Consider the following 17,411-nt stretch of genomic DNA (forward strand, 5'->3'; position numbering starts at 1 on the left):
ATGGGGAAAACATGCAAACTACACACAGGAAGCCCAGATTCAAACTGCCAACCTCGGAACTGTGAAGCGGATATGCTATGCCTGTTGTTTCTTACAACTGACAAAATTATACATCACAATTGTAATGTTGTTACTGGCATTTATGGCTATTAATAAATCTGTTTTTAGTGAGCCTTGACAGTGTGTATCCTGCTCTTGATTTAAGGGTACAGGGATTTAGAAGGAGCCCTAAATATCTCGGTGTGTTTGTTTTTCCAAAAGCCTAACCGGAAAATTCAATCAATTTCTAAATTAGCCATATCATCCCAACTAGCAAACTGTAACTAATTATACAAACGACTGGCACATTGTTGTGCCTCTTCCAAAACATAATGTATTTAACCTGGCTCTTGTCCCGAAGTCAATTTGCATTTGCAGGTAGTCCGTGTGACATTGCTACACAGGATTAGAATATTTCAGAGAGCTATCATTTTCATTACTTTTTTTATGAGGTGGAAAGCCACAAAAGTGGACACAAATCATTCTTATCGACCTCTTCACTTTAACACTCCTTGCCAACAGTGACCCATATAGCACCGGAAGAGCCACCCAAGTGCAGTGTCATACAATTAGCTTAACCTAGCAGCGCACCCTATTACTTAATTGGGGACAAGGACAAAAGTCGGGCGAGTGCACTCTCGCTCTCTCACTAGCATGCAAACCGAAGTGAGCGATGGTCGATCTGCTCCCGAGACTGTGAACCGACACCCGGCGTGTGTGAGGCCGACACAGCTTTGAATAGAAATGATTCCGCTGTGGGCCCGAGTTTAATGCAATGTATTAAAGACGCGTTGGCAAGATGGAAAGAGCTGTAAGTGAAGGGAGATAAATGGAGAAAAGGTGTGCAAATTGCAGACGACACTAAGATGAGTCTCCACCATGAGTCCTTTTGCTGCCTCCTCATGTTGCATTAAAGTTTCTGTTCATTAGTTTTCAATTCTCCTCGCCGCTTTCACCGCTGCTCTTCCTCCTGCCATATTTATACTGGCTCACCAGCTGTCATCATCATCATCATCACTCGACCCTGTTCTGAACTGGCAACATAAACAGACGATTCAAATTAATGTTGTGACTTCAATGTGCTGTCGCCTGCCATAATAATTCACCAACATTGTGACATATTTCTGGATATAGACTCTTATGCTCTTCGAGGATCAAATCTCTTTGCCACCACATGCAGATGGGAAACGCACAAACAGGAAATTGATTAAAACAATGACGGCAGAAGTGTAAGCAACCAAGTGGAAGAAGAAGAAGCTGCTTGCTGTGTATGCATAACAATATTACTGGCAGCGTGCCACTTAACAGAACACCGCTGAAATTTGCACAGGACAAGATTAAAAAAAACGTTTGCAGAATTCTGCAAGCAGATAAACTTTTGACAGTTAGATGTGATTTTGCGGTGTGTCTCTCTTTCATTTACTGCCTCATTGAAAGTCGCTATGGCTGAGTTTACACTGCACGGTTCAAGAAACGCAAGATACTTTTTTTTTTTGTGTCCACCTGTTTACTGTGTTGTTGCTGCCCAGCGTTGTCTCTTTTGTTTTGGAACTGGCTTTTTAAAAAAACTTAAACCTGCTCTTGAATAAATCAACAACACAAGTTATCTCAAGGCACTTCATACATGGAGCAGGTCTAGAAACATCCTCTTCGAGATAAAGGAAAGGGGCAGAGGGAAGAGAGATAGGATAGAGGGTTTCCAAAAGCAATGAGGAAGGTGTGTGTTTGACATGAATAACAATGATAATGCTATGGCTAATAATGGCTGCACTACTTTTGAATTAGATATTGCAAATTGCCGGCGTTGGGCCAAAAGCTCATAAGTTCATTTTGGTGAATTTCACATTTTTTCAAAAAATCTATACTATTGATCAGTCCACAAGCGTGGGGGTTATTTTTACACATTACTGACCAATCTAAAGTGTTGAAAAAGGCTTGCTGTCTTTCACAAGGCATAGCTAATGGTTGAACAAACTTGCCATATTTTGGGTCTCCTGAAAAGTGACCATTTTGGTGGTACAAGGTTTTGGCCCGACGCCAGCGAAAATGTAAACCTACTACAGGTGAATGGAGAAAAGAAACAACAGATGTAGTAGCAGTGTTGTTGTCTGTGGCACAGTAAGCAGGATTACCTGCTACAAGGAGGAAAATACAAGTTCAAAATTAAAGGGCCTTCAGGGGGGTGCAAAGCTACCTCCTTAATAGAGGTAATTACAGAGCCAAAGAGCCCAAATAGTGTTGCAAATAAAGGATGTCAGACACAGAGGTAGTGACTTTGTAGGGGTGATGCTCCAAGATGACTTTCCCTCCATCTCTCACTATCAGAGCATTCATTGTCAACACAATCGCATTGGCCTCCAGTTCAACTTTAACTACATGGGTCCCTTGGGTTTATTGCACGTGTGCGTGCGCATGTTGGTGTGCGTGTGTGTGAGTGTGTGCTGGTGCTAAGCTTCAGTGATGCAAGTAGGAGGGCAACACTCTCTTCCTATTAGTTTATATGTGTGTTGAAAATTGCATTGGCGTGATGCTCTCATTGCTTTTACTGTTCTTTCACAAGTTCACATTTGCACTTACTCTTACTGTTCACTTGTTCATGGATTTTGATAATGTCGGCATGTAGATTCTACTTTGCACTCTCGGAACTAAAATCACAGAATTAACAACGAGACCAAAGGCTCATATGTTTTACAAGAGGTGTTCATGTTTTTTCAGTATCATGATTCCGAAACTTGTTCAACCAAAAGGTAATTAATGTGGATCATTTTACACTTTTCACGACAAAATTAAAACATTTAGTTTGGTAAGCGGCCCAGTGTTTCTGATCATTTGTAGTCTTGAACTTGATTGTAGCAACTCTCAGTGCAAGAAAGAAAGGTGAAGCTGATAGTGAAGAAGAAGAAACTACATGTTTGTTCTTTTGTGGTCACATTTTTAATAAAAGGTCATAATTTCAGGGGAAACTAAATGCGGTTTCAAAGATAAGTTACGACTTAAATTGTGGGCTCAAATGTCGATTAACATCTGGTTTAACTACTGGATGGAGGCTAGTAAACAACATCTGCGACACACACATATAACATTATTGTTTGATCTGATACCACACAGCTGTCCAAATAACAATCTATCAACTGTCATGTTTGAGGAAACCTTTGGGGCCGACTTCCAATGAAAATACATTACTGCCTAACACTGGTCCCACTAATGAGTTTGTTCTTGCTTTGACAAGCAAAAGAAGCAAACAGTGACTTGCAAAAGAATTTGGCTGCTTTGAATTTTTGGATCTTTTGCCACATTTCATACATAAATATATCCATTTTTATTTTTGGGGGGTGAAAAATCAACACCAAGTGGGACAAAATCATTAAGGGGAAGGAAATTCATACAATATTTGGAACTTTTATTTTTTTATTTTTCAATAATGATCCAATGTTGACTTATATGACCGATGATGATGAATAGAGTCCACCTGTGTGTGATGTAGTCTCAGAGGTCTGTTAAAAGAATATTGGGGAGCAAGGAACACACCAGGCAGGTCCAGGAGAAAGTTGTTTGAAGCAGGATTAGGATATGAAAATAATTCACAAGCTTTAAAGATCTCTGCAGCATTGTTTGATCAATCATATTGAAATGGAGAGAGAGAATCAGACCACTGCAAACCTACCAAGATGTGGCCATCTTTCTAAACGTTCAGTCCAAACAAGGAGAGCACTGATCAGAGATGTAGCCAAGATGACCACTCTGGATGAACTGGAGAATTCCACAACGTTATTAGTCGCACACTGCGCAAATCTGGCCTTTATGGAAGAGTGACAAGAAGAAATACATTTCTCAAAGAAAATTATCAAAAGTCCTGTTTGAAGTTTGCCACAAGCCACCTGGGAGACACAACAAACCTGGAAGAAGGTGCTCTGGTCAGGTGAGACCAAAATGTAACATTTTGGGCGACACTGCACATCACCCTGAAAACACCATCACCACTGTCCAACATGGGGGAGGCATCATCATGGTCTGGGGCTGCTTTTCTTCAGCAGGAACAGGGAAGATGGTTAAGATTGATGGAAAGATAGATGGAGCCAAATAAAGGTCCATTTTGGAAGAAAACCTGTTGGAGTCTTCAAAAGACCTGAGACTGGGATGGAGGTTTACCTTTCAACAAGACAGAGATCCTAAACATAAAGCAACATCTACAACGGAATGGTTCAAAACTAAACATATCCAGGTGTTAGAATGTCAATCCAAGTCCAGACTTGAATCCAATCGAGAACCTGTGCAAAGATCTAAAAACTGTTGTTCACAAACACTCGCCATCTAATCTACCTGCGCTGTAGATGTTTTGCTCGGAAGAATGGGCAACGATTCTGTAGATATGCCAAACTGATATACCCCAAAAGGCTTGCAGTTGTAATGTATGTACAAAGTATTAACTTGGGGGGCCGAATAATTTTTGCAAGCCGCACTTTTCAGTCTTCTATTTATAAAAAAGAATGTTGTATATATCGTATGAATTTTAATACACTTCCCGATTGTGCTCCACTTGATGTTGATTTCATATCGTTACCTTCGAAGCCTAAATGTTTTCAAAAGGTCAAGGAGGCCGAATACTTTCCCAAGGTCTCAGCAAGTATTTGTATTGACACGCTGGCTGCTATTGGTGGGCCATAGGGGAGTGTGCCCACCCGCCAAAATGCTTGTGCCCCCCCCCCCATCACCCCACTTCAGGCATGGCTCTCTAAAAATAAATAAGTTGTATTTAATTACAGTTTTGTTTTATCATAGTATCTCATTTTGTGTTGTGAAATATTAATGTCAAGCTCTTTCTCACTAAGACATGAAAAAGAAAGACACTAATCAACAATGATGTGATTTTGTTCGATTGATGGACAGTCTATAAATCTGCAATGGTTTAACACGGTTACCCCATGAGGGGTGAGGGTGATTATGTTAGTATTCGATGGAATAATCAACAGAATAATCGATTCCAAAAAGATTTGTTTATAGCCCTACCACGGAGGCTGTGGTAGATTGCCACACGGGACAGTCTAAAAACGCTGTAAGCATAAAAAGATATATTACAATGGGGTTGGCAACTCAAAGAGCTATTTGAGCCTGTTTCACAATAAAGGCACATTATTGCCCCCATGCATTTCCCGTGTCCTACTTAAGGCTGAGGTCTGGCAATGGGTTTGCTATGACAAAATACTTTATGACCTCATTTTGGATGAGAAAATGAGAAACCAGTAGCAAAAGATATCTTATTAAGATAAATAGGATTAAAAAAAATCCATGTCTAACTACTTACTGTGTGAAGGACAGTGTGGTATGAAACGTCGGCGCTAACCAATAATAATAGCTTAGTAGGGACAGCAACAGGAAGCATGACAGGAAAAATGTTCTGTAAAAGCAATAATATATGAAAATGTTATTTAAAGTAGGGTTAAAAGCTAAAACTTCAACGCTTACCGCATTGTCCTTTAGAGAATAATATTTGTCTGTGAATGTTTCAATTTACATCTTTGTGGCACCATAATGTATCAATCTTTACCTTGTTTTTCTCAAAGCAGACATTTACATGGAAGGGAAGAGAAAAAAAAACTGTCACTGCATCGATTATTCATATTCAGCTTTTAAAATGCAGGCCTACACAGTAGCAGAGTTACGTATAAGCTTCATTGAGGAGTAGAGTGCAGCTGTTGCAGAAAGTGCTGGCGCTGAGCACATTGCAGTTAAGTAATTGTTTAAATGCCGAACAAATGCTCAGGAGCATTTGACATGATACATTTCTTAATTTGTAATTGTTATGATAATGCCTATCAGGTCTTGTACGCCTTTGAATAACCCTATTTGAGAAGTTCAGTTCACGTGATCTGCGCATGCGTAGTGGTACGTGTGGCACGAGAAGCAGAGTATTTCACGTAGTTTGAGGATCGCATGCGCAGTCCTGACTTCGCAGTGGGCGTCAATGACCGGTTTGTAGAATTATTTAAATACATGGAAACATATTATTACAATAGGCCATAACGGTTTGTTTACCAGAGGAGTCGGCCGTTGGAGTGTTGTTGTTGCGTCAGTCCGTTAAGTAGTGCAAATCTAAAGGCGCTATTCCAATGTACGAGTTTCGCACCGGAATGGACCTGAGTGGTCGCTTTTCCATTACGGTTTTTGGGGGCCGTGCAGTTGGAATGGAACAACATTTCAGAACCTCTACCAACGTGGTTCTAAAATGCAGGCCGAACAGGGCTGTGACGTCACTGGGATTTGACTGGCCGACAGATGTAGGTTTTTCTTAAGTGATGCGGCAAGGAACTGACAGAGCCACCCGCAGGCGCCGCCAAGTAAAAGAAAGTAAAGTAAAATCAAAATATAGTATATACAGAACACATATATTGTGTTTTACAATAATACTAAACCATATTTACAATTTCATATGTTAGTGGAATGAAATAGTGAAGCTTGTGGTAAAAAATTTAGCGAGCCTTTCTTGGTTGATGTCGTAGTCACCCTCCGGGGTCCAAAGCTTCACTTAGCCGCATGTCCGAGTTGCGGCCACTGGAGGCTCATCATAAGTTTCAAAATAAGGGCATCCACCCCAAGTGCTGTTTTGGCTGCTTAAATGTTGCTGGCTTAACAGCGTTTGGATCCATCTGCTTTGTAAAGTGCACCTTTTGATCCATTCTTGTGTCCCCATGCCAACGCGTCTTTCTTTGTCCTTCTCTTTCAGAAAAACACACATACACACACACCCCGACACACGCATACACAACTGCAGAAGCATCAACACAAAAACAGAACTGTATTGAAGAGAGAAAACTGAAGTAAGGGAGGTCAATGCCATCCACGAGCCACAGAGACTGGTGAACAAAAAAGTTAATGGCAAGCCCTGATCCTAATGTATTGTATGTATGTACTATGTACAATTCAAACCCTGAACCTCAGAACTGTAAAGCAGACATGCTAACACCTAGCTCACCATGCTGCCCAAACATACACTATACCCATATTGATGAAATGTATCACAAATAGACCACACTAGGAACTTATTGATACTTCATAACAAACATGGACTGGTTCGGGATCAAGAATGCACTCCTCGCCCAGAAGCATCAATTAAAATGTAGAAATATAATCACTAACACTGATATGAATAGAAACCGTCACAAGTCACAGTGGAACATGAAAGAACACCTTTCACTCATCCAGAGTGCGACATTACCATCACCACAGTACACAAAAGCACAGAGACACGTAACTCATTCATTGACTCTACTGACGCACAGCGGCATACTATTATAAACCCCGAGAGATGTGAGGCACAACACTAATGAAGGTCACCTCTGCTGCAGTGAATGGTTGTGATAAAACAGCCAGAAGGAAACTCAAATGTCTAATCTAGCTACAGACAGAAATAGAGGGTGAGGAGATAGAGCAGGGCCAAGAATTATTTGATTCTAAAGTTTTTATTGATATACTATTTCTGCCTATTAATAAATCTGCAATAAATAAAAAAAAATTGACCATCATTGACCGCGATTCCTGTCATTGTGAATGATTAAATTACGTGTGATGATTTTTTTGGGGCAGGTTAGGTTACAACCTTCAATTTGACTGACACCTTCCCATGCAAATGCAGAGTCTAGGGACACTGAGGCGGGCTCGCCTATCTCTGAGGCTAAGGTCACAGAGGCGGTTAAAAAAGCTCCTCAGTGGCATGGCCCCGGCAGTGAGATCCATCCTGAGTTCCTAATGATTTTGTAGGGATGTCCTGGTTGACACGCCTCTGTCACATTATGTGGTTTTCGTTCTGGCCATTACTACACTCTCTGAACAGGGTCCTGCCAAAATGCAGAATATCAGCTCGGACGGGCCGATAATCGGTCTATCACTAATGGTATAATTTCTAGTATCCTTTCTACAAAAAAAGGAAAACAAAACACAGAAAAAATCTAAAGAAAAAAAAATCTTGATTAAGATTTATAGTTATTTACTTGCATTCCACAACAGGAAAAACAGCATGTTAACTCTTAACTCCTATTCAAAATATCAAAATGTTGTTAGATCACCGAAATTGAAAGAGCCTACATGGTGCTGAATGGTCTCATCTCATCTTCATATCAAGTCATCTATTAAATTTGCAAAGCACTGTATACATTCAAAGTTCTTGTGTGAAAAAGCTCTTCCTCAATAATCAGGGTTTTGTCTCCCCTCAGTCTCTTGCTGTATACTCTCACGTTTTTTTTCCACTTTGAATGTTAACAGCAACAGTTCAATGGAAACTACCAGAATAGTTCTGAGAAGTTGCATTCCCTTCGCGCCTTATGAGATTATCTTCATGCAAAGTGAAATCTGAATAATAAACCAGCCTAGCGTACGTGTGCTGAAACAATAACCACACTGCAAGTGTAAAATGAGGTTTTGTCTGTTTGACTTCTGTTTCACACTACATGCTAGAATGCAGCAGAAAGTGATTTTCCAAAAGGGACTTTTAGTTGGTGTTTAAATCCTTCTGCTCTATTAGAAGTAGTTGAGAACACTCCAAGCCACAAGTATTGTTTATTTTTTCAGCAGTAAACTTTATAAGCGCACAGAAAACAATGTTACAGAAGATTCCTTGGAAGTAAAGAACTGCGCAAACCTAGTTTTGGAAATGATATATGGTTTTGGAATGGTTGTTTTGTGTAGGTCTGTGTATGTTTTGTGTAATATATAAATTGAAACTTCCAAATTAGAAAGGTCATACAATTTGTAACCATATTTTTCAACCCCCAAAATTCAATTATTCCTTAAAGGTCATACGTAAACTTGGAGGTGAAAAGTGTGTGTCTTCTATGTCAAAGGGGAAGTCAACCCAAACATTCTTTTTCAAGAATATGTTCTATGCAAGCCCACTAGTTGAAACAAGGCATTCTGACAAATATTGCGTTTGTGGAATAAGAGTTAATCCACCCGTTTTTAGTCATCTGTGGGAGCGGCCATTTTGTCACTTCTGTCGAATGAAAATGACATCACAACTACCCAGGGCTCAGGTAACAACCAATCACGGCTGACCTGTTTTCTGAAGCTGAAGTCATTACCTGAGCCCTGAGCAGTTGTGATGTCATTTTTAGTCGACAGAAGTGACAAAATAGCCGCCTTTTGCTGCTTAACGCATATTCCACAAATCCACAATCAGAATGCCGTGTTTCAAATAGTGGGACTGCTGGGTACATATTCTTGAAAAAAATATCTTTGGGTTGATTTCCTCTTTAAGAATGTCAGACATGGGGGAATAATTGCCCGACACTAATATATATATGTGTTTTGTATCATATTTGTATGCCTTTAATGGTGTGTAAAAATGATCACATTCAAGAACACAGCGTCATTCAGTCAGTTTGTGACCAAGCTGAAATATTCCTTTCGTGTCGCTCTCTTTTCACTGAATTTGAAATACAAGGTATTCAAATATGTAGTGTATTCCTGCAAATTCAAATAAGATTGGTTTCTAGATGAAAAGCCGCCAGTCTTGTCTGGGGCGAGGTGGTTCAAGTTTATAGGAAAGCACAAAGACGCAAAGCCTTCATTGACAAAAGTATCACTCAGGCATGTGTATGCAAATCTGAATGATTTAGCAACAGAGCATAAATAAGATTAGCATTTGATTTCTATATGTGTGCTGCTTTCAAAAGGTGGGTTTTCTTGTGATTGAGAAGCACAAAGACCAAGCATGGAGAAAGAAATTCCCAAATCTTATCCAGTTGGACATGGAAAGACCCTGGCTGCACATTTGTTTTTGGCTTTGAGTTGTAATAAGCTGCTGTTTCAAAATGGCCCCGACAGCTGTTTGTGTTGGGTCAATTCATCACCAGAGCACACTAAAGCAAACACTTTTATGTTTTATTGTATTCCTCGGAGCATCACATTAACGTACATGTGACGCCTGATCGTCCTGGCAACTTTGTAAGCATTTGACTTACCTCCGGAGATCTCGTTGACATCTTCAGGAAGAATGAAAGAATCAGTCAGACGCTCTGGCTCCATTTTGCCTACTCCATCGCCCTTGCCCCTCTCAATTGCTACACATGAAATAGAAAAGACATGTCACAACATGCACGGTTCATCCAATCCCCACTGTTGCGGTTCATCAGTCATGCCCACTGATTTTTAAATGAGTATTTTGAAAAGGTTTTTTTTACAGTGTACAGGCAAGTCCGAATTTAGAGTTGTAGCAGCCCAACTAACTGACGTCACTATGTGGCGGCCATGTTGGCAGGGACAACGTTCCCATCCAAGGCAATGCATAGACATTGAAATTAAATCATAACTTGTTCATTTCTCAACTGCTTTTCATGAAATTTTATTTTTTGTCATTGCCAAATATATGAATATAGAGCATTTTGAGAAAAAAGGCAAAAAATGTATGTTTATACCGTGGAAGATTATTCCCAGTTTACTTGTGGTAATTGTACTCTAGGATCCCACATTTTTAACCCCCTCTGACCATTGTCATGTGAGGACATATTTTGAAGGGCGCAAATGAAAGAAAAATAATTAAAATAAATGCATCACTTTGCAACTTAACTGCGCTTCATATTAAGCTACGGCCGTAAGCATCACGAAAGTACCAACACAATGCTGCAAAGTGTCATGGTGTTTGTCATTCTATCATGAATAGAGTTTTTGTTAGCACACAATTGTTCCCCTATTTCCTCGGTCCGTTTACTTTACTGGAACAGTGTCGCGTCAATTTCAACTTCGTCCCAAAAAATAATAATACTAAATTAGCGAGTTAGCTGGGTTTAGCCAGTGTTAGTAGCCATGACCACTCCTATTTCTTCTTCTTCTTTTTATTACTCCGCCATTTCGTTTTGTACTTTCTTTTGGCGGTTGGAAAATACTTTGGGTGCATTACTGTCACCTTTTTTATCATGTGGCATCCGCCACAGCAAGAATTCACTACTTACAGCACCAAAAGACACAAAACTCCGGCGCGATTATAGTAACGATAGTATATATATTTAACAATATTACATAGTGTGGCTGATGATTTTGGCATTTAAATATTTATTATTTTATTCTTATTTAAATATTTAATTTTCTTCTGTTTTGAGTGTCAGTTTTCCAGAAAACCATAACTTGGAGGTTAAAAAAAAACAGTTTGAAGCATGCACGTTGTGCAAGCAAGAGTAAGAAGAGGCACTAAGGAACGTGTGTTCTAATTAGGTTTGAAATAACTGCGTTCTAATAAGTTTAAATGTGTTTAAAGTGTGTGGGAGGGGTAAAATTATTTGGTCTCTCTACGGTGGTTGGGTCTGGACCATATCTCCTGTAATAAATGGGGGTTCACTGTAAGAAATTCATACAGCACCTTTCCTCCCAGAAGGTACCCTTTTATAGTGTTGCCACATGCATCCACTCTCACGGTAAAAATAAAGTATGTTGTCAGTGAAGGCAGTAAACAAGTCATTCATGCTAATGAGACAGTATCAGCAGCAACTGTAGTACATCAGCGGATACTTAGAAAGGACTTAAAGTAGATATGGAAGTTGAACTCCGTAGTCATCTTCCAGTTCCAGGAGATAGCCATGTTAAGAATGACCAAAATAGCAATACACAGGGGTTAAATGTATGAACGCACCTTTAAATCTGCCCAGCAGTGCTCTGCTCTGAGTGCTGCCACTGACAGAAATTACACGGACGACATAGTCCTTGGACGGGTCGTAGTCTGTTATCAACACTTTACTGTCACTTTTTGATATGATGATCTCTCTCTGATGGCCACCTATCAGATGCAGAGCACAAGAAAAACAGGCCAAGGTTACACTCGTGGAAACTATACAAATACAGCTTGTTGTACGGTATTCACTTCCCTGGAGGAAGTATGTACGCTTTATGGACAACTGAGAAGGATTTTATTTAGTTCCTGGACATGATTACGTTAACTGACAAAGACAAATGAGTGAGATTCTGTTATTTGTAAGTATGATGCTCTAAGAATGGTGTTGCATGGTTTGAGAGTGACAATATGGGAACGAAGAAGAAACACGTGGCTGCGTGTTTGGTTCATCCCATCACTTCAATTTTGACCCTGCAATCAATGGAGCCATCAATAAGGTGTGTGCACGCTTTCTACGGTCCCCTATCGCTGCAGTCTGATGGATAATGACGCCCTTAGGAGAATGGCAAGGGATAAGGAGAGGTCGAAGAAACAGCAGTGCTCAGCATCCACACTCGGTAAACTAAATGCAGAATCAGTGTTTTAATTGCATGGTTTTATGTCATCGCACACCTCCATGCTGTACATCTATTTCAAACGTCAACTCACTTTTCTAATATACTTAATCACCTGATGCCGAGTATGAATAACAATTTCTCAGTTCTTGTCCAGGCTGCACTCATGAGGTTAAACATCTGAATAGAACAGCAAATATCAATGGCGTCTTTGAAATTTCATTTTAATTGAGTAAATGTTCATGGGAATGTGATTTTTAATTTTTTTTGATAGATTTTATTGATAGATTGCCAAATCACTGCAGTTATCCCAGCGGTTTATTAGGACCACACTCACTATAGAGTATATTGGTGAAACCTAAGTGAACCGTATCCACTTCAAATGAATACTTAAATTTTTATTACGCAGCTTGTCTGCTTCAAAAAAATCGGAGCATATGAAATGATATGGAGGTGAAAGGAGAAACTGGAAAGCAGATCACTTGTGATTGGATGCTTTTGGATGGAGCGCTTAACCATCTTGAGAGTGCGTGATACGGAAAGGACACAGTGGAGGGCCAACACTTTTACTGCATGTGCTGAGTGCCAAGGAACCACTGCAGCACTTCCACTCCTCCCTGAGAGGAAGCGACCGTAAATTATCATTTTTTATTCTTTTCTACGCCATTAAACGCAGCACGGAATTGTCAGACACGGCTTCCCCCACTATAGCTTGTTTGTGGGGCAGTGCATTTTATGTTACAACCTGCTTATTCAGACCTGCTTCTTCACTTTTACAACGGCTGCACGCCAGAGAATTATCTTCAGAGTTTCGGCACAGCGTTAATCCGGAAGTATTGCGAGGTCGGCAGCATAGTAGTCGGGGACTTTATGTGACAAAGATGAATGGCATTGAATGTAGAGACGCTGTGATTACATGAAACATCAATGACAATTACGGTGACCAGTGAATTATACTAGTGCAGAAGTAGATGAGGTCATATCATCCATTTTAACACCCTTCAATTATTTACAATAGGCGGGATGAGATGCTGAATCTTGCAGTGTGCAGCTTGTGCCTCATATTGATTCCAAGCTGGACTCCATCTTAACTCATTAAGGATGCTACTTGACTAAAAGCCTCACTTTTCAACCTGCTGACGGATCACATGCAGTTATAACAAACTTTTTGCCGACCTGGTATGCTGTTGTAAAGGAACAAGTAGCTATCAAAGTCGCCTTTGGGCTCCTTCCATGAGACGAGCAGGTTGTTTGGGATCAGCACTTTGAAACGCAGCCTCCTTGGAGCTGGAACTGAAGGAGCACATTATGATCAACACTTCTATCATGGGAAATTAGTCATGAGTCGATTAATCAAAAGTATATTAATTAAAATGCTTCCAGTCACCAGGGACACAAGTGGAAGAAAGTATTTCCTCACTCCTTACTGCAACAATATGTGAAACATTTGAGAATGAGACTTGTGTTCTTGTTGTGAACACATTTTACAGACAATGCACCAAATGTGATTTGAGTTGGGCACATTGCTCAAGGGTACCTCAGCCGGTGCTGTAGTTGTGTCTGTAACATAAAATCTCTATTTTAGTGGAGAGCAATGTTGTCAAAGTAGGACGACAGCGATTTGGAGAATAAAATAAAATACATTTGAAAATGGCTCTGGAAAATGCTTGTTGTGAGTATTTCACAAATAACAGCGAATAGACAGGGCTGTTGTTGTGTGGGACACTCAAGATAATGACTTTAAAAGACCCTGTAAAGTCAAAAATAAATATGACTTCTAAATTTGACTCACCACACTGATGAATTGTCAACAACCCCGCCAAACATGAATTATTAAAAAAAATCACAAGTATAACAAATGAGGCTTCAGAAGCGCAAAAATCCAAGCAATTGTCTCTGCTCTCAAATTGTGGGCATGTTCACCGGATGCGCTAAGATCACGCCTCGCTTGACGGTTAAATGTCAGTCAAACGTTTCTACTGTAGATAGCATCTTACATGATATAAAATCACGTTAGGAGACTCAACATCAAAACCGTTACACCATAATCCTAAAATAAGCACATAAACCAGATTACGTACAGTTCTGTAAAAAAGCATATTGTCAAATTTTTACTTTCTTCCACACTTAAATATTTCAGTTTATCAAGCAAATATGTAGATCAGACAACGATAACGCAAGTAAACCTAAAATGCTGTTTCAGTCCGCACCTGAATCTGATTGAAAGTCTGTGCCGTGGTCTTAAAAATGCTGTTCATGATGGAAACCTCTCCAGTGTTGTTGAATAAAATCAATTGTGCAAGGAAGAGTGGGACAAAATATCTCCACAGAAGATGTCAATGACTCATTGCCAGTTACAGAAAACACTTGATTTTGTTGTTCCTGCTGAGGCTGTCCCCAACCAGTTATTAGGTTGAGGGGCCAAGTACTTTTTCACACAGGGACAGTTAGCTTTGAATAGGTTTTGACCCCCAATACAATCCCTATTTAACAAACTGCATTTAATATTTACCTAGATTATCTTTGTCTGAAATTGATGATTTTATAACTAAAATAACTCCTGCTTTTATGAGATTGTTCTTGTGTAAATGTAGCCTAAACCTTTTTGAAATGAAGATTAAAGTTTGCTGTTTGATGCTGGAATGCTCAAGAGAATAATCATTCCTTTAAATACTTGACAATAACAGACCTCATTCAAAGCAAAATATCCAAGTTTTTACAGGAAGTTTTACTTTTGGGTCGCTGTCCTTCAAATGCTCTTTCTTTGGTAGCCTGCATGTTATTTGATCTGTTTATGGTGTAGAGACACAATGCTGTACACCAGTTTTACCAATTGTTCACTGCAGTCTTCAGGTAATCATATCACGTCATCTATCAAATAGTCCAAATGCATCGTGCAAAACTATATAATTACACCTGACCACAATAAGACTCCTATGAATAATTCACGGCCACGGGGAACATTATAACTCTGGTAGCGTTTGCTGTGTGCTTGATAGTGTTTGAATGGAGTTGGCAGGAGATTAATAACGAGACCATCCCTTTGCATGTCAAAGAACACAGCCTCACACGCGCTGAATTATAATTAACGAATGTAAAATTGAAGGAGACAGCTATAATGCTCAATGTGTGTCAAGGTCTATACATTGAGGCAATTCAAGAGACCGTAACTGTGATTAATGAATATGGATATAATATAGCTAATAGCTGTGGATGCTGACTTAAATTGAGGGCCTTTTATTCAAACTCATCTTCACGGGTCAGTACATCTGCCACATGCGAAATATGAAGAATATTCAAGCTCTACATTTCACTCTCTTTCGCTTCTTTACGTGCCAAGATGTTTTGGGGATCAGGTAAAAAAAAGTGCTGAATCGTTGCCAATATGGATAAGAGCCTTGTCTAATACTGTGGCTATATACAGCACGGGACAATATAAGTGTTGTATATAGCTCAGCCATATATTTCGCAAACTAGCGCCATTTTTAGTGGTTTTCCCCCCAGCTCACGACTGAGTTTTGCATTAAACTCATGCTAGGCAGTAAAATTAAAGACCTTCCTTGAAGTAGGACATTGATGACTACCCAGCAACAACAGTTTTTCCACCACGAAATCATCTGAGGTGTTGAAGCCTTCATATGCTGTACATTGAAAGAGCCCCATTGTTTTTTGCAAATGAAAGAAATCCATCCAAACACAATATCTAGTACATTTCCTTGCAGCGTGGCACTGTGAATTCCATTCAAAGGCATTTTAACAAGAGGCTAATTAGCCTAATCTTAAACTATGCAGGAGGTGTGAGCCAGAAAAGAGCCATTGCGGCCATTCCTGCATGTTTACTTTCCAAAGCCTTTGTCCTGTGGCTTTTTAAAATGGATTTACAGAATTAGAAGCAGTTTATTTTCCTCCTCACAATGGTAGCTTCAACTCAAATCTTTCCTTCTCCTGCTCTTCTCTATGTCATCTTGAAGCTTCCCTCAGTTTTACTTGTGTCATGGAATGGAAGGAGAGGTACCCTCCGCCTGGATTTGTACCGAAAAATCTGCACACTGTCCACAAATAAGCAGGTTCTTCATTCCGCATGGTAGCCAGATCACGTAGTACACAACTGTAATGATGAAATCCTCTGTCACACTTGGGTCACTTGCAAGATCCCGCTGTGCTGCACTCCTTTTCACCTCTCAATATAACAATGACCTGTGAAATGGCTGGTGGCCAGTCCAGGGTGGACAGTGCATCGGGAAAGTATTCACAGTGCTTCTCTTTCTCCATATTTTATGTCACTGCCATTCAAAATGGAATAAATCCATTTTACCTCAAAATTCTACACAAAACATGATCATGACAATGTGGGAAAAGTTTTGGGGAACATTTTTGCAAACGTATTAAAAATAAATAAAAAATAAAAATCATATACACATAAACTATTCACAACTTTTAGCACCAAGCTCTGATACTCATCCTCTATCTTTTTTTGCACTCCGCTTGTGGTAAATTCACTTGATTGGAGAGTGTGTGTCAGAGCACAAACAAAGCATGAAGTCAAAACCAAGTATGAAGTCAAAGGAATTGTCTGTAGACTTCTGAGCCAGGATTGTCTTGAGGCATAAATCTGGAGAAGAGTAAAGACGAATTTCTGCCGCAAAGAACGTTCCAATGAGCACAGTGGCCTCCGTCATCCGTGAATGAAAGAACATTTGAAACAGCAGGAATCTTCCTAGAGCTGGCAGCCCGTCTAAACTGAGCAATCGGTGCAGAATGGCCTTCGTCGGTCAGGTGACCAAGAACCAAATTGTTACGCTGTCAGAACTCCAGTGGTCCTCTGTGGAGAAAGAGAACATTCCAGAAGGACAACCATCTATGCAGCACTCTGCCAATAAAGCCTACAATATACTGCATGGTAGAGTAAATGCTCTGGTCTGATGAGACAAAGATTGTACTCTTTGGCGTGACTGCCAGGCGTCATGTTTGGAGGAATCCAGGTCCTGCTCAAAACCTGACCAATACCAGTCAGTCAGCAGCTATGGAGATGTTTTCAGTGGTAGGAACTGGGAGACTAGTCAGGATTGAGGGATAGATTTACAGCAATGTACAGAGACATCCTGAATGAAAACTTTCTCCAAAGTGCTCAGGATCTGAGACTGGGGTGAAGGTTTAACTTCCAA

At 40.0% G+C, this 17,411-nt stretch overlaps 1 protein-coding gene across 4 annotated transcripts in view; it reads right to left on the reverse strand.

Annotated features, from left to right (window-relative positions):
• col14a1a (collagen, type XIV, alpha 1a) overlaps positions 1-17,411 on the reverse strand; it is a 118,177-nt gene that overhangs the window by 91,879 nt on the left and 8,887 nt on the right. For all 4 annotated transcript variants that reach the window (XM_086038321.1, XM_086038322.1, XM_086038319.1 and 1 more), the window contains exons 3-5: positions 13,423-13,539; positions 11,654-11,797; positions 9,993-10,091 (exon numbers count right to left, since the gene is read on the reverse strand). In XM_086038321.1, the coding sequence (XP_085894447.1) occupies positions 9,993-10,091; positions 11,654-11,797; positions 13,423-13,539 (360 nt within the window). The remainder of the gene's footprint in view (positions 1-9,992; positions 10,092-11,653; positions 11,798-13,422; positions 13,540-17,411) is intronic.

The sequence above is a fragment of the Filicampus tigris genome, chromosome 8, assembly GCF_054856515.1.
Source record: "Filicampus tigris isolate MCC_2025a chromosome 8, RoL_Ftig_1.0, whole genome shotgun sequence".
NCBI lineage: Eukaryota > Metazoa > Chordata > Actinopteri > Syngnathiformes > Syngnathidae > Filicampus > Filicampus tigris.